The sequence below is a fragment of the Pan paniscus genome, chromosome 10 (assembly GCF_029289425.2).
Source record: "Pan paniscus chromosome 10, NHGRI_mPanPan1-v2.0_pri, whole genome shotgun sequence".
NCBI lineage: Eukaryota > Metazoa > Chordata > Mammalia > Primates > Hominidae > Pan > Pan paniscus.
Genome location: NC_073259.2, coordinates 11511536 through 11535243, shown reverse-complemented (window position 1 = coordinate 11535243; position 23708 = coordinate 11511536). Strand labels below are relative to the sequence as shown.

Here is a 23708-nt window from a genome sequence, read left to right as displayed (position 1 = left end):
GTGCAGTGGCACGATCTTGGCTGATTGCAGCCTTGTACTCCCTGGTTCAAGCGATTCTCCTGCCTCAGCCTCCTGAGTAGCTGGGATTGCAGGCACACGCCACCACACCCAGCTAATTTTTGTATTATTAGTAGAGACGGGGTTTCACCATGTTGGCCAGGATGGTCTTAATCTCTTGACCTTATGATCCACCCGCCTCAACCTCCCAAAGTGCTGGGATTACAGGCATGAGCCACCACACCTGGCCCAACTATCCCACTTTCAGAGATAGGACTGATTATGTGTTCAGATGAAGCAACCTATTTCTGCATTGTGAAGTTTACCCCATCAACAATTTAGTTTATAGTTTTAATATTTATAAGTGTTTGTTGTCTAAGATGTAGTATGTCATTAGGAGTTTCAAAATTGTGACTTTTCTCTACTTCTATCATACCGATTGCATTTATTAACTGGAATTCTCCCGTAAGAAAGAACTTTCTCCCAACTGCTTTCAGTTACCCTGAAATAAAATTACTTTAGACAAAGTAGAATAAGTGCTTGATTTTTTCTTTTCCAGTTTTCATAGCCATGAGTTGATGCTCCAGCAACTGTCAAGGACAGCCAAAGAGGTTTTTTGTTTTTAGCTTCATTATGAACTCATGGATTCTTATGTGTTTGATGTGTGTTGATTCATTGTAAACTTTTTTTTTTGATATTCAAGTTGTCCTCCCTGGGGTAAATGGGGGCTCTTTTAAGTTGGCTCTGGAGCCTGTTGGCATGGCCTCATGAGTCTTTCGTAGCTTTCTTGCTTTCTGAAACAAAAAGGCGTGCTGGGCTCACCCTGGGCATTTCCTGCCCTAGTCCTTGGATCTGCCATTTTGACAAAAGTCCCCCTACCTTTTAGTGAAAGTGGTATTTAGGTGGTATGATCTGGGTGCCAAGAATATTTATGGCTCCTGGGTTGCCATTGCCTTCAGACCTTTTTGGTGAACAGAGCTTAGAAATGCATATTTTAAGAGAGGATAAAAACTCGTAAATTTATAGTGGTATTTTTGATTCAAATGAAATTACAGGACTTTACTTCTTTGATTTTTTGCTTGTATCATTTCTCTTCTAAGTTGAAAATTCTGGTTTCCTAACATAATTAACTACTTATTTGCTTTATCTTGCAATATACCTGTAATAGTTTCAAAACTAACCTGTAATCCTAGCACTTTGGGAGGCCAAGGTGGGCGGGTTACCTGAAGTTGGGAGTTCAAGACCAGCTGGCCAACATGGTGAAACCCCATCTCTACTAAAAAATAGAAAAAATTAGTTGGGTGTGGTGATGCGCACCTGTAATTCCAGCTACTCTGCAGGCTGAAGCAGGAGAATCGCTTGAATCCGGGAGGTGGAGGTTGCAGTGAGCCGAGATTGTGCCATTGCACTCTGGCCTGGGCTACAGAGTGAGACTTTGTCTCAAAAAATAAATAAATACATAAAATTTCCTTTCAGTTCTTCTAATCCTAAAAAAAAAAACCTCATTGGGGGATATTTGTGTAAATACTAGGTTTTGAAGTCATTTGAAATAACTATTATAATTATATTATGATATAATATATCATATAATTATTATAAATAATAATTATGTGCCACTGACGATATCTAGTTAATATTTCAATTTGTTTTCCATTTTTAGGGATTGCTTTTTATTTCTTTTAAATTTTAAAATTACTATGGTGTAAAACACTTACATGATTTTAAACCCCAAATTATAAAACAAGACATATTCCCAGGAGTCTTACTCTGTGTTTTCTCTACCTTATTCCTTCCTCCACCCTATAATTTATATATGTGAATATATATAATATATAATATATATGTGCATTATAATTTATATATGTGAATATATATAATAATATATATATATATATAGAGAGAGAGAGAGGTAGGGTCTTGCTCTGTCACCCAGGCACAAGTGCAGTTATGCGACCTCAACTAACTTCAGCCTCCACCCCCTAGGCTCAGACGATCCTCCCCGTCAGCCTCCTGAGTAGCTGGAACTACAGACATATGCCACCACATCCGGCTAATTTTTGTATGTTTTTGTAGAGACAAGGTTTCATCATGTTACCCATGCCAATCTGGAGCCTCTGAACTCAACCAATCTGCCCGCCTCAGCCTCCCAAAGTGCTGGGATTACAGACATCAGCCACCGTGCCCAGCCTTTATAATTTTTATTAGTTTTTCTCTTTTTGAAAATATAACTGAATTTTATACATGTATATTTCTTCCCATTTCTCATAGAAAGGAATCATATTATGAATTATATTTTAAATTGTTCTTTTTCATTTAACAATATTTGATGGAGATTATTCTGTATCAGTGTGTAGAGATCTGCCTTATTCTTTCTTATAGCTGCATCGTACTCCATTGCATGGCAGCACCATAGTTTTGTTTCAACAAGTCCCTTATTGGTGGACATTTGAGTTGCTTCAGCCTTTTGCTATTACTAATTGCAGTAACAAACAGCCGTATGCATCTGTCATTTTGTGGTCTTGCCAGTGTGTCTTTGGGATAGATTCCTGGAAGTGAGATTCTGGGTCAAATTGTAAATACACATTTACTTTTGCTAAGTATTGCTAAACAATTCTTCTCCATAGGGATGGTAACATTTTCCTGCAGGCCTTTTAATAGAACAAGGGGTCTCATTCAATAAGTTCATTATACAGAAGCTAGAAGACTGAGAAGATATATGATAATGGTTTCAAAATGTTTGAACTGCTATTATGACATTCACAGGGTGGAGACCTGTTTTGCATAACTTTGGAGGGCATACTTGGGATTAATTTCAAAACTGTCACTAAGTCCCGTGATCAAACAGCTTCCTTAGCTCCTCATTCCAACAAAAGGATGTCCGAGCATTGTCTGTGGCGTGCATCCCAGACTTTCCACGTTTCCCTTTCAACCAACCTTTTTCCTCTGTTTTCCCACGTCTCTACCAGAGCCTATCGTTCTTCCCAATAGGATCCCTTGTCTCTCAAACATATCCCCTGCTCTGTGTCCCAGAGTCTTTGCTTGTTATGTTCCTAGTCACTCGTGGGCAAGGGGACATGTGTTCATAGCCCCTGCCCAATTTGCTCGTAAGTGGGCAGAGGGCTCGATGAGGATGGGCTCCAAGTCCAAGGACATTACTGGGTCTGGGCATGTGGGTACAGCTTCTCGGTGACATAGGAAGGAGTGAAGTGCAGTTAAGGCAGGAAGAAGGGAGACCAAGGCAGCCAGTGTGTTGTATTCAAGTCTGTGGGACCATGAAGGCCTCACGAGGGGCCACCCGTGAGAGACTGGTCATAGCTTTTCTAAGGCTGGTGGGCAGGGAAAGGAGGAAAATCTGCTTTATAAGCAGTCCTGCATATGGGCGGAGACCACATTTGGTTTTATTTATTGCCACATTCTCAGCACCTAGAGCGGCTTCTGTGTAGTAGGTGCTAACTCACCACTTGTTTCAATGAACCAAATGAGTTCACTCACGAAAACTTATGTCTACAGGTGTGTGTCCACCGAAGCACCATCTACCCTGTGGGCCAGTTCTGGGAGGAGGGCTGCGATGTGTGCACCTGCACCGACATGGAGGATGTCGTGATGGGCCTCCGCGTGGCCCAGTGCTCCCAGAAGCCCTGTGAGGACAGCTGTCGGTCGGTGAGTGGGGCAGGGGCTGGGCATGCCTGCAGCTATCAGAGCGGGAAAGTAGAGGAGGGCATCTTAGGAAGGGTAAGAAAGGTTCTTTTTTTTTTTTTTTTTTGAAATGGAGACTCGCTCTGTCTCCCAGGCTGGAGTGCAGTGGCACAATCTCGGCTCACTGCAAGCTCTGCCTCCCGGGTTCACGAGGAAGGGCAAGAAAGGTTCTTTAGTGACCTCTGGTTCAAGGCTAGGGGTGAGGAAGAGGGAGCGGGTTAGGGCTGGTAAGAAGAAAAAGCATGAGCAAAGGATTTCTGCGTCATCCTTCTGCAGTTCAGTCCTTGGCTAATGGTCACGTCTGTTGTATGGCCTTAAGTCTAAAGGACTGGTGGAGTAGGTTTGAGCAGAGACATGGGGAGGACTAAATGCCTAGAAAAGAGGACTTGAAGTTTTCCTTTTTCTTCCACCCTCATGTATCACCTTCGCCTGTCCCTAGAACAAATGTATGCTCTGAATTTTCTAGGATCGTCCTGGTTTCAGTTTACTCTGGTGTTTCCACGTAGACTGTTGATTTTCAGACCATGTTTATAATTTGAGGTACGGAAAACATGATCCCTGTTTCCCAAATCCAGTTCATGGTGGCTGCCCCTGAGGCTCCTGTGTGTGCTGGGGTGCCCTATTCTTGCATGTTTAGGATGGATCAGACTGGAGAAAAAGGGAGCAACAGTCTGCAGGGAGGACTGTGGGTCAAATTCTGCTTGCTGGTTTAATGCGATTATTATTACTACATTATTATCAGCAGATAATGATGTTAAGAGAAGAGGTGCCAGGGCAGGCGAGCACATCCATCTTGTGGTTGCTTTTGCAAATGTCAATGGCAGTGAAGGCAGAGTTCCTGAAGGTGTTTTCGAGGTGAATTGTTTGACGGAGGAGGGCCTGAGGGCAAATCCCGAAACCCAGGCCCTTCACCTGCTATTCTACCTGCATTTGGGTACAGAGAGTGAGCGGAGGTGCTCAGTACCTTTGGGAGAGGATGATGCTGTGGTATCCAGGTGTTCCTGTGGGAAACACTAAGTTTTGGAAACCCTTTGGTTTTCTTCTCCTCTCACAGGCCATCTGAGGCCAGGGAAATAACTTGCTGTCAAATAGAGTGCTGCTTAGAGGTCATTTTTAGAAAATTGACAACCAATATATTTCGTGTTTCAGTGGGGAGTTTTGCTTGCAAAGAATAGAACCCATTCAGGCTAGCTACAATAAAAGGGGATTTGTAGAAAAGATACAGGAGGATCTTTCAGACAGGAAGTGCAGGATTTGTAGGTGGGCACCATGGTCCTACAGCATGTCTCTCCATTTGTCCTAAGAGCCGGTATTTCTGTCCGTCTGCTCCAGCTCCTCACTGCAGGCCAGCTTCCTCTGTGCAGAAGTTTTGCTTTCTCACACATTTTGTTTACACACAGCTTTGTTAAATCTCACTTCAACTCCACACAGCTTTTCAGATCCATGGTTCATCCCTGTCCAATCTGACTTACTTGGTCTTTGTGTTTCACTGATCAACTTCTCAAGAGGAAAGTTGACAGGCCCAGCTCAGCCCTTGGATCGGGTCCACTGTCCAGTTCATGCTCTGGTCCAGTCAACTATTGGGGGAGCTGCAGGTCCTGGGGTATAATCCTGGCTGCGTAGAAAAGCTGGGGGCAGTTTCAAAAAGAAGATGAGTAGGGAGGTCAGGGCAGGAGTGGAGGAGGAACCATGTCTAGAACTCTTGACCATGTGATTGCTCTAGGGAATCGAGTGCCCTGTCTTAGAGGCTGAATGTTCACATCTTCTGGGGCGGAGAAGGGAGCCTCGTGGTTTAAAATCTCAGGGGACGTGGGAGACTGGGCTTCGATCTCTACTGTGTTGAGTGAGGTGGGAGCTTAAGTAAGTTACAGATGGTCTCAGACTTCATTCTGCAAAGAGGGTAATATTGTTAGAGCATTATTAGCTCTGGTCCGACCTCAGAGGCACTTGGGCTCATATATGCCGGTCCATGTGTTGTCTAGGTTGTGACAGAAAAGAAAGAACAACACTACCATCATCACCCTGAAGCCACAGTCTGCAGAAACACACTTTCCCCAAGCTCCTCCATAGTTCTCTGCTCTTCATGTCAGAGGAATGGTGGCAGGCAAGCAGGGGCATTGGTGGCTTCTCAGGAATGTTCTAAGCGGGCCTCAGGCGATGGCCTTGCTTCCATGTCCATAGAGAGAGGAGGCCTGCACCTCTGTACAAGCCTTTGAGGGGATTTTCTATGAAGCCTGATTGCCATCTGACTCCTCACCCGTAGGCTCCTGAATGAGGCTCAGTCAAGGTGTAGGAACTGTATTCTGAGAAGCCGAAGGAAGTCCATTAGATATTATTTACTCTGTGATACTCCTCAGGAGGAAGAAGAGGGAGGGCTGTTCTTCTCAGTATCAGACAGGAAACAGGGCCACCCCAGGGAATGGGGTTGGCCAGAACCCCTGTAGCTCACATGAAGCCTGTGGACACTGGAGGGTCCTGACCCGAGCCCAGAGCCCGTCCTGTTAGGCTGGTACAACCCGCAACTCCAGTGTTGCAAGGGCCAGTCTGACCCAGGAAGTCAGCTTTTCAAACCGTGCTCCTCAGATTGCCTCAGAGGGGACAAGTGACCAGAGCTTGGCATCTACCACCTCCATTTCAGTTATAGCAATTGTGCTTAAAGGATTGTGCTGCTAGATACATTCATAATTTATTTTTCAGTGCATATGTTTTCAGGTTGGGTGGCTAGTAGACCTACTTAGTTTCATTCTTATTTGGGAAACCAATGAAAACAGGATGGAGAAGAGAGCCAGGAGAAGGGCCTGGGATGTGTATTTTGATACAAGATATCAAATGTCAATATAAGCGAGGGAATTTGTTGGAGGAAGGGAAAATAAAGAATTGAAAAATATAGGTTGGACCCTGGTTGTGCAGCCAGAAAACAGGGTTGCTGTGGGGTATGGAGGGGAATCTTAGAAAGATGGAAATTTGGAAGGATGGCTAAAAGTGTCTGGGTTTGAGAAGCTAGTGGGGCTGTGGGAACAGACATCTGGCCTGGGAGCCATCCGTAATATTGACACTGTTTGCCCATGGTGAGAGGCAACAGGAAACAAAAATAATATGCAAATCTCGATCATTCAGCCTTCTAGAGAGGCGCACGAGAATGACAGCAGATCCCTAAAGGTATTAATTACTGTCTTCTGTGTTCTTTGAGTCTTTGTTTCTGACCCCCTGAGACCTTGTTTTTTTTCTTTAATGGCATTTTGAATGTTCTGCTGTATCGTGGAGGGTGTGTACACAGATTGAGGCATCCTAATTTGTTGTCTCCTCCGTAGTACCTAGTACATCATAGGTGCACAGTAAATGACTAGAATCTTGGCTGATTAAAGCCTGGAGACAGCTCACTGCACACTGCTGGGAGGTGGGCGGGGATATCAATAGGTCTCGTGGAGACTGGGTGGGGTTGAGCCAAGTCTCAGGAGTGTTGAGACCGTCCGGAGAGAGGCACACGTGTTGTGCATCTTCAGATTCGGCCCTGCTCGGGAGAGTGCTTGGGGAGCAGAGCAGGCTGCCATCCACACCCGTCCTGAACAGCTGTGGTTACTCTTTCTCTCTTAAGGACACAGCTCCAAGATGGAACGTAGTCCTGGGTTCTTTTCTCTTGGCTCCTGGGACAAACACACTGTCATTGCTTTGACTATTCTTTGTATAGACTTTTCAGTCCATATTCATGATGCTTTAGCCAGATTGGAGGACCTTCTAGAGGCAAGATGGGCTGACAAACTCCCAGGATGCTGGTCTCCCTGGCATGCTTTCTGGGGAAGCTTTGTCTGTTGCTCTCTCATCTCACTTTTCTTTTGTAAAGAACACCGTACCCTATAAATTACTAGGTAAATGTCAAGTAACCTCTTGGGGAAGCCCAAATCTGCACGTTGGTGAGCAGTATTGGGATCGAGTGTTCGTCTCGTATGGGAGGCTAGCCCTGCGAGAGTGGAGACTGGATCCCAGTCATCCTGAGTGTGCCTCCCGGTCAGTGAGGGTCCCTAGAGTTGGCCATGATAAGGGCCAGATTAGTAAGCTGCTGCTAAGGGAACTCTGGGCTGTCTTTAATGCTCCTATGGACTGGATCATGGTCTCTCTCAAAGTGGGATCTTTCAGGGGGCAGAATTATATCTCTGCAGCTGATGTAAGACTTCGTTTAGTGACCTAGTGGTTGCTGCTTCTTGGCATGGCCCTGAGGCTGGCTGACAACAAAGATGAAAATGCCCAGACCAGTGATCACTTGGCACAACCCCAGGGCTCAGTACGCAGGAGGCGTAGGTAAGAGCCCCTGTGTCTTTGCTGCTGGCCTGTCCTTACTCTGTTTTTTCTGCTTTTCCAGGGCTTCACTTACGTTCTGCATGAAGGCGAGTGCTGTGGAAGGTGCCTGCCATCTGCCTGTGAGGTGGTGACCGGCTCACCGCGGGGGGACTCCCAGTCTTCCTGGAAGAGTGTAGGTCCAGGCCCCCGGGACGGGGAGGAGGGCAGATTGGGGCCACTCCAGGGACCAGCGTTGACCTTGGTTTCATCTCATTCCCTGCCCTTTGCTTTCCCCACTGGGCATTTCACCCAGCTGTTGGTGTTATCCAGATGCCAGCTGGGATGACCTGCCCCTTAGGAACTAGTTAAGACGGCCTCAGGCTTCCCATTTTGTAGATTTTGGGAGAAGCCCAGGGCCCTCCCGGGGGGATTCGTGCTCTCTCATTCACCTGTGAATCTGAGGTGCTGTGGCTGAGGGGCTGGTTTTGGGATGGCCTCACCACCCCTCCAAAGTGCCACAGGCTGCAAGTACTGTTCTGGACCACATCAACCCAGGCAGGGTCCTCAGACCTTTTCACTGATTTCTACTGAAACCTCCTTGGTGGTTTTAGAGAGGTGGAAACCTTTACAACCCAGAAAAGGAACAGTATTTCCCACAGTCCCTCTGCTATTTCTGCAGGTCTGGCTGGGGCATCTTGCCAGCCCCCCATTGCCCCACTCTTGTCCTCTCCTGGCTGGCTCACCCCCGCCAGTCCCTTTTCTAACACAGAGCAGTTCAGCTGTCCCCCATGTGCTGCCAGGTTCTCTCTTAGACTCTGATGCTCATCAAGCCATTTTCTTAAACACAGAGGATTCCGTCTTTGGCGGTTTTAGTCCAGATGCTAGGAGAATCACAGTTCTTTCAGTCTGGTCAGAAGGATAAGGTGGGTGGTGCCAAGTCCTGGCAGCCTTGGGAGCTGGTGCTGGGAACAGGTGAACTGCCCATATGGGCCTTGCCTCTGTCTTCCCCAGCAAGACCAATGCGCTTCCCTTCGAGAGGAAGGCCAAAGGTCTGCTATCTTGTCCTGAGCCTTCCCATCTCCTACCCAGGCCCATTGCCTTTCTCCTCCCCAGTGATAACAGAATGACTCACTGGGCTTTTTCAGGTGAGTTTCCACCTCCCCCTCTGGTCCGAGTTGCCTATGGGTTCTCTTCCCTGTGTTCTCCCCTCCCCACCTTTTAGTGCTTCTGCTCCCATGTGCCCTGGATGGAGGCAGGTTTTGTTCCTTCTCCGCAGGGTCAAGGTCCAGCTCAGATCAGGGGCTGCCCCATCCTGGTGGGGCTGAGAGCTGGTCCCTTTGCGCTCAGTATTCCTGCCCCTTTCCCCATCTCTCGTCTCCCTTCAAGGCCCACCCCACCCTGCCCCTCATCAGTGTTTGCAAAGCATAAGGTCACCTGGGCTTCTCTCCTTTACCTCAAGTCTCCATCTTACCTAAAAGACTTGGGTGTTGGCAATGGCTTTGCTGCTGAACCATGTCAGGGGTCAGCGGGGGTGGTGGCAGTGGGTCCTCTTAATGAGCCAGTGGCCGAGGCTCAGTGAGTGAGTAATCAGAGGAGGGAGAAGTCTGGAGGGTGGAATCAGGCCTGCAGTGGGAAGATTTGGCCACAGGGAGTCAGGAGTGGGGGGTGAAGAGAATGGCTGCAAGTGTTTGGCATTTTCTACACCTCATCTGGAAGGAGAAGAAATAAGCAGGCACCAGGAGAAGTAGGTCAGGGCCTGAGATGGCGGCAGAGGGCACCTAGTTACATATCTGGGTGCTGGCCGACACAGAGGGCACTCGGAGTGACATTTTCTGGGGAAGATCCTCCTGGTGACTTTTCTGAACCATGGTCTTGGGCCCTTTCAGTGCTTCTTGCCCATGGTGACAACCCTTGGGGTCAGGCTACCCATGTGCAGTCTTCGTGGACAGATTGCAGGGCTGCAGGGGTCCCAGGCCAGCCTTCCCAGGCTTCTGCCAGCTCCCTGTCTCCCCTGACTGTGGGAAGCGGCACCAGCCTGGGAAATGGGTTGAGCTTCCCGGCTGTACCTTCCCACTGATGGCCCACACTGCTGCTGCTTGGCCGGAGTGTCTGAGCTCAGCTCAAACCAATGCTGAGGAAGGGAGGGTGAGTCCCCTGGCTTCTCCAGGCTGCTTGCCTGGGTGCCTCAGTCAGGTGATTTTGACCCAAACTGTTTGAGTGGTGCTCACTGAGACGAGCCCCACTCATCCCCTCCGTGGGCCCTACCCTGTGGTGGGACTTACATGTTAAGCCAGGCTTCACGTCTAGAAACCACCTTCCTGAGAGAAGAGCCCGTTCCCATTGGGACCCTGGGCTCCAGCCCTGCCCCAGCTTGTTGGACTAACTCTGGTGCCCTGCAGGTCGGCTCCCAGTGGGCCTCCCCGGAGAACCCCTGCCTCATCAATGAGTGTGTCCGAGTGAAGGAGGAGGTCTTTATACAACAAAGGAACGTCTCCTGCCCCCAGCTGGAGGTCCCTGTCTGCCCCTCGGGCTTTCAGCTGAACTGTAAGACCTCAGCGTGCTGCCCAAGCTGTCGCTGTGGTAAGGCATGCAGGCTGGGGCTGGGCTGGAACGGGCACCACCTTTAAGCCTCTCTTTCCACTTTTGGCTCCTGAATTCTTTGCCTTTTTAGCAACTTAGGGAAATGGATAGGACCGAAATCTTCCCATCTGCTCCTACTGCTTTTATGAGAAAGCAAATAAAATGGGAAAACCATAGGAATTTCCTGAAGATCACTACATGGCAGGACTGGGATTCGGCCCTAGGCTTCTCTGATTTGGAGACCACCTTTGTAATGCTGTGACGTTTCACCCAGGGGAAGGCATTCAACTTGCCACCCCAACGCTGCCAACAAACAAAAAAATGGCCACAACAACAAAAACGAGTTCTTTCTACCATATCCTGCTCTGAATTTTATTTATTTGTTTGTTTGTTTGTTTGAGGCAGATTCTCACTCTGGAGTGATTGGCGCTATCTCTGGATAGGCTAGAGTGCAGTGGCACTATTTTGGTTCACTGCAACCTTGGCCTCCTGGGTTCAAGCACTTTTCCTGCCTCAGCCTCCGAGTAGCTGGGATTACAGGCGTGCGCCACCACGCTCGGCTAATTTTTGTATTTCTATTAGAGGTGTGGTTTTGCCATGTTGGCTGGGCTGGTCTTGAACTCCTGATCTCAAGTGATCTGCCCACCTCGGCCTCCCAGAGTTCTGGGATTACAGGCATGAGCCACTGTGCCTGGCCACTGAATTCTTGAAACTCAGAATTTCAAGAGTAGCGTTTCATTGTTTCATAAACCCAAACATCCTCCCATTCATCCCATCTCTTAAATGTAAATTCACATAAGCAAGCGCTGTCACTTGGAGAACGTACGGGGCTCTTCTCAATGTGGGCTGCATGGGGAAGGGAGGCTGCTGTGGGCTCCAGCAGTAGGACCCCCAGCGCTGGGTTGTGGGGTGGGGGGAAAGGGCCGACCGATACAGGAGGGAGGCCCAGACACGGAGGAGGAGCCCCAAAGAGAGCAGCCTGCTCGCCGGTCTCACCAGGGTGTGTTTTGCCCACTCTCACTCTGCACTTTTCTCTCCCCCAGAGCGCATGGAGGCCTGCATGCTCAATGGCACTGTCATTGGGGTGAGCCGCTGCCCTCTTCTCCAGAGCAAGTGGTGGGGACAGGGAAGGGGGTACTGCGGGAAGGGGAGCAGGCAAGTCATTGTAAAGCAGAAATGAAGGAAACCAGAGAGACCTAACCCCAGCTTTCCACTGCCTGTGGGACGTGCCTGGCATCATGGAACCCAGGCTAGGACCATCTTCCTGACTCTCCTGGCCTGTCTCACACTCACTTCCTGGCCCCCACCTCAGGCACCTGTACATTTCTTCTGTGCGCAGAGAAGCACTCTGAAGTCATTGTGCACGTTTTAGTTTGTCCCCTCTGCCACTACCTGGGCTGCCTCTTTGGCATGAAAATTCTCACTCTTACCATCTCGATACTGGAGGTGAGAGGACAGGAAGGCAGTGGGCCATAGGAGACAGGAGGAGCAGCAGAGTGATGGCTCGTGGGAGCTATGGGTGGGTGGGCAGGAGACAGGGTATGGGAGTGAGGTGAGTGGGGGGTTGGGGGATGCTGGGGGGCCTGACCCTGGTGCCTCTGCTTCCAGCCCGGGAAGACTGTGATGATCGATGTGTGCACGACCTGCCGCTGCATGGTGCAGGTGGGGGTCATCTCTGGATTCAAGCTGGAGTGCAGAAAGACCACCTGCAACCCCTGCCCCCTGGTAAGAGAGGCTCAATGGGGACCGAGGGCATGGACTGGACGCTTGTGGGACCCAGGCAGTGGGACCTCACTGCGGTCTTTAAATAAATAAATCTCTCATAATTTTCTGATTATAAACAATAATTGATAATAATAAAGAAGAGACTAAAAATCACCCACCCAAACCGCATGCCTCAGAAATAATTATAATTTTAGTTTTATAAGTTGCAAACATTTTCTTCCTGAGTTTTCAAAATAAACACAGTATTTGCCAGGCTTATGATACTATGTTTACAGTTCTGTATCCCTTTATATATTTTAAGAAACAGCACCACTGTTCTTTGAAAATATTAAAAATTAGTCAACAAATATTTATCAGACACCTCCTATGTGCAAGGCTCTACACAACATTCCTTTGAATGGATGTGCCTCGTGTATACAACCAAGCTATTATTGCGGGACATTTGGATGGTTTCAAATATTTCACCCTGTTTTTGCCAGGCCATGCTGACGATGCTTGTTCTGAATACTTCCTTGAGGTGGTTCTGAGAGGTGGACTCCTTGTTCCTAGTTTGGGAGATGAAACTGGCATTCCGTGGGTTTCAGCTGTGACTTTTAGTAACACCTCACTGGGAAGTTTTGAGCCCATGGCGGCAGGGCAGGGCCTGCAGCTCAGGAGGGGCCTTGGCTTCTTCCTCAAGCTCCCTTCTGGATGTGGGGCTTCTGCTGTTTTAGAAAATGCCATTGGTCAGAGGAGTTTCTTGTGAGCTAGATGCATGAACTATGGCGATGGCTTTCTCAGAGGGTACAGGGAAGTGCTTGTCTCCCTCAGCTCGGTGAGACAGTCGGGGCTGCAGCAAGGTGGAGAGGAGCCTCTTATAAGCAGGCAGCACAGTGGCCAGAGGGGAGGGGGTGGGGGCCAAGAGGTCGTGCAGGTGCGTTTTACACTGTTGAGGACAAGGGACAGGTAGATGTTCTACATCTGTGTTCTTCATGGCAATTAGAGGTATCATGCTCAAAGTATGGGCTTAATAAAAGAAGTATGGAGCGGATGGGTCTGTAGGAGACACAGCTGTTTCTGAGAGAATGATTCAGAGAGAGCATTCCTTAATTAGGAAGAAGGTAAGTATGTGGTTTTCCTTTTGCTTATTTTTTTAAAAATCCCAGTTGATGTTTTAGGATTTGGGGCCCAGTTGTGTGCACACATGTGTGTGTGCGTGTGTGTGTGTGTGTATTGTGTAACAACCCTCCTAGAACACATCTGGGCTTCCATATGGAATGAAACAATGCTGCCTGGAGTCGTGTGGCATCCCTTTTTCCTGGGATGTCCACTGAAGTCCAATCAGGGCAGTCAGGAGACAGCAGGCCGCCCACCTCAATGCCAGCCTGTGGAGACGGCACTGCAGCCTGCTCTCTGGAGGACAGGCCCGCTCACTCCCTGCAGTGCCCTCTGGTGTTCAGAGGGAGCCACAGCCGCTTCCTCCGTATCTGGAGAAATCCACCTTTAGAATCCAGTCTCAGATGTAGGTTTCCAAATACTCAAAAATCCATGGCCCCATTTGGCCTGTGTATTCTTCTTCTTTTTCTCCAGAATTCTGGTATCTCCCAGGGGAGTGCAAGCCACCTCCTCTCTCTTGAGATCCCTTAGATTCGCCCTCCCTCTATGCATCTCTCAAGCCTTGCTGAATCCGGCCTCTGCTGATCCCGTTCTAGCTCAGCGTCCTCCGCTAGTCTTACTACGTCTTCTGCCATGAAGGGTCTCTGGGACACCTCCTGGGTTGGGGGTAGCTGTGGTGAATTAGGTCTAGGTAGGTCGGCTTGAACTGCCCACGTTGGGCTGAAGTGCCAGCGTTGCCCGAGATGTGAGTCTTCCGTTGCCTCCCAGGGAAGCCAGTGCTCTTACCTAAAGGGAGAGCAGCAGGAGGCAGTTTGTGCTGATGAATGGTTGAGATGAGGCTTGACAGCTGACCGCTCAAAGAAAGCATGAGGAAGAGAGGTCACTCTGCTGTGGAACCCTGGAAAGGCATCCCAGAGGAGGGCAACCCTGAGTGGACCTTGAGCAATGAATGGGTTGAATGTCGAATAGACCTTCCAGGGAAGGGCATGGTGAATGAATAACCGGCAGCCAGAAGCCGGGGTGAGAAAAGGGAAACATGGGGAGATGGATGGGAGGGCTGCGAGCAGTCGATGAAATACATGGAAAGGGGCCCTGAGGGGTGTGCAAGGCAGTTTTAGGAGGACAACTGTGTGAGGAAAGCAGGACTAATTGGCTGCTCAGACCTAAACAAGTGAACTCTGGGGCTGGCTGGGAACTTGCTCAGCAGGAGGAGGAAGAGGCTGCTCCTGAGAAGGATGTTTCCTACAGTGATCAAATGTTCTGGGGAAAACCCAAAGGGCAGCTCTGCCCTCCCCTTGAACGGGGGAATGTGGAACACATACCCCCAGCCAGCAGCAGCCAGGAAATCCAGCAGTGCCCAAACAAGTCCTGTTCATCGTGTGCAGCTGTGGTCTGGACCTGCCGGGTAGGAGACATGCTGCAGAGCAGGCCGTTTCCTCCATTCACTTCCATGCTCTCTCCTCCCTCCCTTGCTTCTTCCAAGCCCCTGCCACACCCTTAACACTGTTGCCCCCTTCGGCTTATTTTCTGCCTCCTTTCCCTTTTCTTCCAAATCTTTCTTCTCGCATAACTGCCCTCCACCTTTCCTTTTCTTGGCCTAACTTTGCCCTCTGCCTCCTGCTGTGTGGATTTTGCCTCCCTGACTGCCCTGTCCTCACTGGCTTTTCCTTCTGCCTGCTCCTGAAGACACGTCAAGTTTATGGCTTGATTTATGAGAGCAAATGGTTTAAATTAATCTCTGAGCAAGCTTACTGACTCCTAACCTTGATCTTGGGACAGGTCGTCTGTCTGGGTGCTCCAAATTGACTTGGTGATTCACAATAGAAAAGCCTCAGGACCCCAATGAATGGATCTCTGAATGGTGATCACTAAATGTGGCAAAATGAGAAAAAGAATGATGACAGAGTTGGTTTCTCACAAAGCTAAATTGATTCTTTAAAAAATTCTGGGATTATGTGATTACATTCTTTCTGTTTTTCGGGGGTACGAAGGTGGAAAGGGTCAAAAGAACTATAATTTTTTTTTCTTCTGAAAGCAACGCTAATAATAATTTTTAGGGAATGATGAGACAGTAGATGGTAGCTTGGTAGCTTTTTGTATGTATGTATGCATGTATGTATGTATGTACGTATGTATGTATGTATTTATTTTTAGACAGAGTCTCTCTCTGTCGCCCAGGCTGGAGTGCAGTGGTGAGATCTCGGCTCACCGCAAGCCCCGCCTCCCAGGTTCACGCCATTCTCCTGCCTCAGCCTCCTGGGTAGCTGGGACTACAGGCGCCCACCGCCATGCCCAGCTAATTTTTTTCTTTTTTTTTTTGTATTTTTAGTAGAGACGGGGTTTCACCGTGTTAACCAGGATGGTCTCAATCTCCTGACCTTGTGATCCACCCACCTTGGCCTCCCAAAGTGCTGGGATTACAGGCATGAGCCACTGCGCCTGGCTGCTTTTTGGTTTTTATTTTATTAAAATTGTTTAAAACACTCTTACTTTGCAAAATAAAAAGTTGCCAGCCCTGTTTTTCTCCCAGTCCTGTGTCTCGAAGCTGCTTCTTTGTCCGATGCAGATATAAATAAGGCGCTCCTACCTTATGCCGCTTCAACAAGTCCCTAGCTGCACTGAGCTATGATTGCACCACTTGCCCTCCAGCCTGGGTGACGGAGCGAGACCTTGTCTCAAAAACTAAACAAAACTAAACAAAACAAACAAGAAATCAAGTTCCTAGCTGAACTTATCTCCTCTGTGAGTGTAGGGGTGCCAAGTAGGGGCCAGATGCTGGGGATACAAGAGAACAGCAGAGACACAATTTGCAACTTACCATGCTTCTCAGGGAGAAGTTTTTTCCAGCATTCTATGGGAGTTCCAGTTACTTCCTCACCAATGCTTGGTATTGTCATGCTTTTCAATTTTAGCCATTGTGAAGTGATATCTTCTAGCATTTTTTCCTTACTGCTTCTCTAATTTCAGAATCTTCTAGTATTTTAAATTTGCATTTCTCTGTTGGCTAATGATGTGGAGCATCTTACATACTTATTGGCCATATCATCTTTTGTGATGTGTTTGTTCAAGATTTTGGCCATTTTTAAATTGGGTTGTTTGCCCTTTGATGATTGATTATGAGTTTTTTTCTGTATTTTGGATACTAGTCCTTTATAAGGTATCTAATGAAATATTTTCTTTCAGCCAGTGGCTCAGCTTTTATTTTTCTTAATTGTGTCTTTTGAAGATCAGAAGTTTAATTTCAATAAAATTCAGTTTATAGATGTTTTTCTTTTATGGTTAGTGCTTTTTATGTCCTGTTTAAGAAGTTTTTGTCCATTGTAAGGTCATGAAGATAGTATCCTATGTTTTCTTTTAGAAGCATTATAGTTTAGTTTTACATTTAGGTCTATGATCCATGAGGAATTAAATTTTAAATGTGGTATAAAGTAGGGGTCTCCCATATGGCCATCCAGTGGGTCCAGCACCATTTGTTGAAAGATGATCCTTTCCTCATTGAATTATGTCGGTGCCTTTGTAAAAAATGAAACGCCGGCTGGGCGTGGTGGCTCACGCCTGTAATCCCAGCACTTTGGGAGGCTGAGGCAGGCGGATCACCAGGTCAAGAGATGGAGACCATCGTGGCTAACATGGTGAAACCCCTTCTCTAGTAAAAATACAAAAATTAGCTGGGTGTGGTGGCAGGTGCCTGTAATCCCAGCTACTCAGGAGGCTGAGGCAGGAGAATCACTTGAATCCGGCGGGCAGAGGTTGCAGTGAGCCAAGATCACGCCACTGTACTCCAGCCTGGCGACAGAGCGAGACTCTGTCTCAAAAAAAAAAAGTGTATGTATGGATCAATTGCTAGGCTCCTTTTTTTCTGATCCTTTGTCTATCCTTATGGTCACACCACTGTCTTGATTACTGTAACTTTATGGTTAGCCTTGAAATTAGATAATTTAAGTTTTTCAACTTTGCTGTTTTTCAAGATTGTTTTGGGTATTTAATGTCCTTTCAATTTCTATATAAATTTAGAGTCATCCTGTTAATTTTTATTAAAAAAATGTTTAAAGTGTGCCGGATTATATTGAATCTATAGGTTAATCTGGAGAGAAAGGATGTCTAGACAATGTTGAGTTTTTCAATTTATGAACATAGTATATCTCTTCGATTATTTAGGTCTTGCTCTCAGTCTGTGCTGCTGTAACACAATACCTGAGACTGGGTAATTTGTAAAGAACAGAAATTAATTTTTTCACTGTTCTGGAGGTTCAAGATTAAGGTACCAGCAGATTTGATGTCTGATGATGGCCTGTTCCTCATAGGCAGTGCTTTCTCATGGCATCCACATGTGGCAGAAGGTGGAAAGGCAAAAGGCACTAGGGCATTCCCTTTGACTTTTTTTTTTTTTTAAATAACAGCACAAATTCACTCAGGAGAGTGGAGCCCTCATGACTTAAATCACTAAGGCCCCATCTCTTAATATCATCAGTTGGGAGTTTAAATCCCAACATAGGAATTTTGTAGGGACACACACATTCACATCTTAGCAGTCTCCTTTAATTTTTCTCTGCAATGATTTTTTTTGTGTAGATGCACAAATTTTGTTACACTTATTACCTAGTATTTAAAGTTTTTGGACGATATTGCAAATGGAAGTTTTTTTTAAATTTTATGTTTTGTTTGTTGCTTTTATAAAATTAGTTTTTATATTTTGATCTTGTATTCTTCAGCCTTGCTAAATTCACTTATTAGTTGTAGTAATAGTGTTTTTTTTTTTTTTTTTTGAGGGGGCAGATTCCTAAGGATTTTCTTCATAAGCAGTTATGACACCTTCAAATAAAGACAGCTTTTAGTTCTTCCTTTGAAATCTTTATACATTCTGTTTTGTTTTTCTTGCTTATCAAACTGGCTAATATAATCAGTACAATATTGAATAGAACTGATGGGAATATTTTCTTTCTGATCTTAGAGGGAATTAATTCATTAAGTATGATATAGTTGTGTGTTCAACAGCAGCAGTGCCCGACCTTTTTGGCACCAGGGACCAGTTTCGTGGAAGACAGTTTTTCCATCGACTAGGGTCAGGGGGATTGTTTTGGGATGAGTCAGATGCATTATGTTTATTATGCACCTTATTTCTATTATTATTGTATTGTAATATATAATGAAATAATTATATAACTCCCATAAGGTAGAATCAGTGGGAGCCCTGAGCTTGTTTTCCTGCAGCTAGATAGTCCCGTCTAGGGGCGATGGGAGACAGTGACAGATCATCAGGCATTAGATTCCCATAAGGAGCACGCAACCTGGATCCCTCACATGTGCAGTTCACAGTAGGGTTTGGGCTCCTGTGAGAATCTAATGCTGGCTGCTGATCTGACAGGAGGCAGAGCTCAGTTGGTAATGTGAGTGATGGGGAGTGGCTGTAGATACAGATGAAGCTTCACTCATTGGCCCGCTGCTCACCTCCTGCTGTGCAGCCCGGTTCCTAACAGGCCACTGACCGGACTGGTACTGGGGCCCCCTGTCCTATAGCATATTGAAGAAGTTCTCATCTATTTTTTTAGTGCTGAGAGTTTCTACAATGAATTGGTTTAAATTTTGTCAGACAGTTTTGCTGTATATTTTAAGATGACCATATGGTTCCCCCTTAATTCTGTTAACATGAGGAATTGCATGGATTGATTTCAAATGGTGAGCCAACTTTTCATTCGTTTGATGAATCCCCTTTCTTCATGACGTGTTATCCTGTTTCACATCCAGTGCTAGATCTATTTGCTCATATTTTGTTAAAGATTTTATTGTTTATGTTAAGAGTGTTAGGTTTCTAATTTTCTTCTCTTTAATGCTTTTGTTAGATTTTGATGTCAGGGTTATGCTAGATCCAACAAAATATGGTGGTGTTTTCTAAAGAGCTTATATAAAATTGGTATTATTTCTTCCTAAAATGTTTGGCAGATTTCATCAGTGAAGCTTACTAGACTTGAAGCTTTTCATGTGGAAAAGATTTATATATAAAATTCAACTTTTAAAATAAAAAAACGGATTTTCTATTTCTTCTTGAATTAGTTTGGTAAATCAGTTTTTTATGGAACTTATCCGTGTATTTAAGTTGGTCAAATTTAGTTACACAAAGTTGTTTATAACATTTCCTTATTATACTTTTAATATCTGTGGAATCTGTAGTTGTAAACCTTCTATTATTTCTAATATTGATAATTTGTTTCTTTTTATTTTCTTGATTAATCTAGCTAGAGATTTTCTTATTTTGACTAATTTGTCTATTATATATTAATTATTATATTATATATTATTATATTATTAATCTTTCAAAGATCCAACTTTTGCCTTTGTTGTTTTACTTTTTATATTTTTCTTTTCTATTTTATTGATTTCTGCCCTTATTTTTATTATGTCTTGTCATTTAATGACTGGGTCTAATTTGCTCTTCTTTTACTAGCATCTTAATATGGAAGCTTAGCTCATGATTTTCTAATACAAAATTTAAAATATAAATTTTCCTTCAAGAACTGTTTTTGCTGTACTCCTCAGATTTTGATATATTGTTTTTTATTACCGCTAGTTAAAAATATTTATTTTTTGATCCATGGGTTATTTAAAAGTATTTTATTTAATTTCCAAATATGGTGGTGTGTTTTTCAATACTTTATTGTTGCTAATTTCAATATAATTTCATTATATTGAAATTGGTCATAGAATATAATCTCTAAGATTTCAAAATCTTGACATTTATTTACTTTTTTATCCAGTCTCTGTTTATCCATGTTTACATTTTTATGGCCCACAATTTGGTCTGTCTTTGTGAATATTCTGTGTACATTTGAGAAGAATGTATGCTCTGCAGTTCTGGAATGTAATAGTTTATTATTTCCAACTAGGTCATATTGGTTCTTACAGTTTTCCAAATCCTCTATATCTTCATTTGTCTTTTTCCTACTTGTTTTTATCAATTACTGAGAGAACATAAAAATCACTGACTAAGATTGTGGATTAGCCTATTTCTCCCTTTAGTTTTATCCATTTTTGCTTCATATATTATGAAGTTCTGTAGATGCATACCTCTTTAGTATTCTTATGTCTTGATGAATCTATTCTTTTGTCATTATCAAATAACTTCCTTTATTTTTTATTTATTTATTTTTTGAGATAGGATCTCACTGTGTCACCCAGGCCTGGAGTGAAGTGGCACAATCATGGCTCACTACAGCCTTGGCCTCCCAGGCTCAGGTGATTCTCCCACCTCAGCCTCCCACCTAGCTGAGACTAGAGGTACATGCCACCATGTCCAACTAATTTTTGTGGAGATGGAGTTTTGCTGTGTTGCCCGGGCTGGTCATGAATTCCTGGGCTCAAGCGATCCTCCCACCTCAGCCTCCCAAAATGCTGGGATTACAGGTGTGAGCCACCGCACCCAGCCACCTCCTTTATTTTTGGTAACATTCCTCATCTTAGGCTGTCTCTAGTCCTATCTAAGCTTGGCAACAATGGACCAAGATAACAAACTAAGGATTACAGTCAGTTATTCACTCATTCAACATATATGGTATCTACTATCATTTATCCAAGCAGAGGGATCAAATTAGTGAAAGAAAACAGGTAAAAATCCTTTCCCTGCTTCCCCTAAGTGAAGAGTAATCTTTTATGTTTATTTATTTATTTTTTGAGACAGGGTCTCACTCTGTCTTCCAGGCTGGAGTGCAGTGGTATGATCATGGCTCACTGCAGCCTTGACTTCCTGATCCTCCCATCTCAGCCTCCCAGGTAGCTGAGACTACAGTTGTGCACCACCATGCCTAACTGATTTTTTGTATTTTTTGTAGAGATGGGGTTTTGCCATGTTTCACAGGCTGGTCACAAACTCTCGGGCTCAAGTGATCTTCCCGTCTGGGCTTCCCAAAGTGCTGATATTACGGGCATGAAGCCACCTCACTGGCCTTGTTTGGTATTAATGCACCTATATCAACTTTCTTATTTTGACTAATTTGTCTATTACATCTTTCTTCTCAACCTATCTATCTAAATTAAAAGTGCGTCTCTTGAAAACAGCATACTAATTGAATTTTGCTTTTTAAAATCTAAAGGTGACAATCTCCATTTAATGTAAATATTGATATGGTTGGGGTTAAAGCTATTCTTCTGTTATTCATTTTATCTGCTGTCTTCTTTGTTACTTGTTCTGTTGTTAATTCTTTTTTGTCTTTTGGTTCAACTGAGTTTTTCTTTTTTTTCTTTTTTTTAGTACTATATCTCTTTATTGGCCTTTTCACTGTATTTCTTCATATTACTATTTTAGTGGTTGCTCTAGACTTATCACAGTACACTTTGATTGAATAATATAACATTTCATGTACAATGTACTTTTTCCATAATTTGTACATTTGTTGTCATACAGTTTACTTCTACATAAGAAGAGAGAAATTCCACAAGGTATTGCTATTATGTTTGCTTTAAACAGTCATTTGTCTTATATGGAATTTAAAAAGTGAACTGAAAGTGATGATTTATATTTACCTACATATTTATAATTTTCAGTGCTCTTCCTTCTTATATATCTGAATTTCCATATTATATCATTTCCCTTCAGCCTAAAGAACTTCTTTTAGTGCAGGGCTGGATGACAACACATTTCTAAGATTTCATTTATCTGAAAGTGTCTCTATTCTGCCTTCATTTACTGAATCAAGAATTCTAGGTTGACAGGTTTGTTTTTAAATTTCATCACTTTAAGTACGTTTCATAGTCTTTTGGCTTGTGCTATTTCTGATGACCAGTCAGCCGCCATTTTTATTGTTGTTTTCCTCTATGCATTTCCCTCCTTCTATTGGATGCTTTAACAGTTTTTCTTTAGTTTTCAGAAGCTTGAGTATATGCTTTTGTGTAATTTTCTTCCTACCTTTTCTATTTTGGATTCATAGTTTCCTGGATTTGTGGGTTGATTTTCTGATCAAACTGAGAAAAATTTCAGTTATTATTTCCTTAATTTTTTTCTGTTTCATTTTGTTTTACTGTCTTTCTGAAACTCTAATTACACGTACATTCACGTGTTGCTTAACAATGGGGATATGTTCTAAGAAATGCATCGTTAGGTGATTTTTGTTGTGCAAAGATCGTGGAGTGCACATACGCAAATCCAGATGGTATGGTCTACTATACAACTAGGTTATGTGGTATAACCTGTTACTCCCAGGTGACAAACCTGTATGGCATGTTACTGTGCTGAATACTGTAGGCAACTGTAACACAATGATTAGCATTTGTATATCTAAACACATGTAAACATAGAAAAGGTACAGTAAAAAATATATAAAGGATAAAAATGACATGCCTGTATAGGGCACTTACCAAGAATGGAGCTTATAGGACTGGAAGTTGCTCTCGGTGAGTCAGAGAGTGAGTGGTGGGTCAATGCGAAGACCTAGGACATTGCTATAGTCCATAAACATTGCACACTTAGGCTACCCTAAATTTACTACAAAATATTTTTCTTTCTTCAATAATAAATTAACTTTAGCTCACTGTAACTTTTTTACTTATAAAGTTTTAAAATTTTAAAAGCTTTTTGATTCTTGTAATAACACTTAGCTTAAAACACAAACACATTGTACAGCTGTACAAAAATATTTTTTCTTTATATCCTTATTCTACAAGCTTTTTCCTATTTTTGAAATTTTTAATTTGTTTAACTTCTTTTTTTTTTTTTCGAGACAGGGTCTCATTTGTCACCCAGGCTGGAGTGCAGAGGCATTATCATAGCTCATTGAAGCTTAAACTCCTGGGATCAACTGATCCTCCTGCCTCAGCCTCCCAAACAGGTGGAACTATAGGCATTTTTTTATCTTTAAACTTTTTTTGTTAAAAATGAAAACTCAGCACGCATAGTAGTCTAGGCCTACACAGGGCTGGAATAATCAATATCAGTCTTCTGCCTCCACATCTTGTTCCACTGGAAAGTCTTCAGGGGAAATAACACTCATGGAGATGTCGTCTTCTGTGATAACAATGCCTTCTTCTGGAATACTCCTGCAGGACCTACCCGAGGCTGTTTTACAGTTAACTTTTTATATTTTTAATAAGTAGAAGGAGTACCTCTAAAGTATTCATAAACCAGTAACATATATTATCATCAAGTACGTAATTGCATGTGCTATACTTTTACATGACTGGCAGCACAGTAGGTTTGTTTACACCTGCATCACCACAAACATGGGAGTAATGTGTTGTGCTATGAAGTCACTAGGTGATAGGAATTTTTCTGTTCCATTATAATTTTATGGGACTGTTGTCATACCTGCAGTCTGTTGTTGACTGAAACATTGTTTTTTGGCCCATGACTGTTT

The 23708-nt window shown here is 44.2% G+C and overlaps 1 protein-coding gene across 1 annotated transcript in view; it reads left to right on the top strand.

Moving 5' to 3' along the window:
- The window catches only part of VWF (von Willebrand factor), a 176004-nt gene that overhangs the window by 145161 nt on the left and 7135 nt on the right, over nt 1-23708 (top strand). The window contains exons 43-47 of the mRNA XM_003820327.5: nt 3508-3657; nt 8051-8161; nt 10368-10548; nt 11592-11632; nt 12157-12273. Of these exons, the coding sequence (XP_003820375.3) occupies nt 3508-3657; nt 8051-8161; nt 10368-10548; nt 11592-11632; nt 12157-12273 (600 nt within the window). The remainder of the gene's footprint in view (nt 1-3507; nt 3658-8050; nt 8162-10367; nt 10549-11591; nt 11633-12156; nt 12274-23708) is intronic.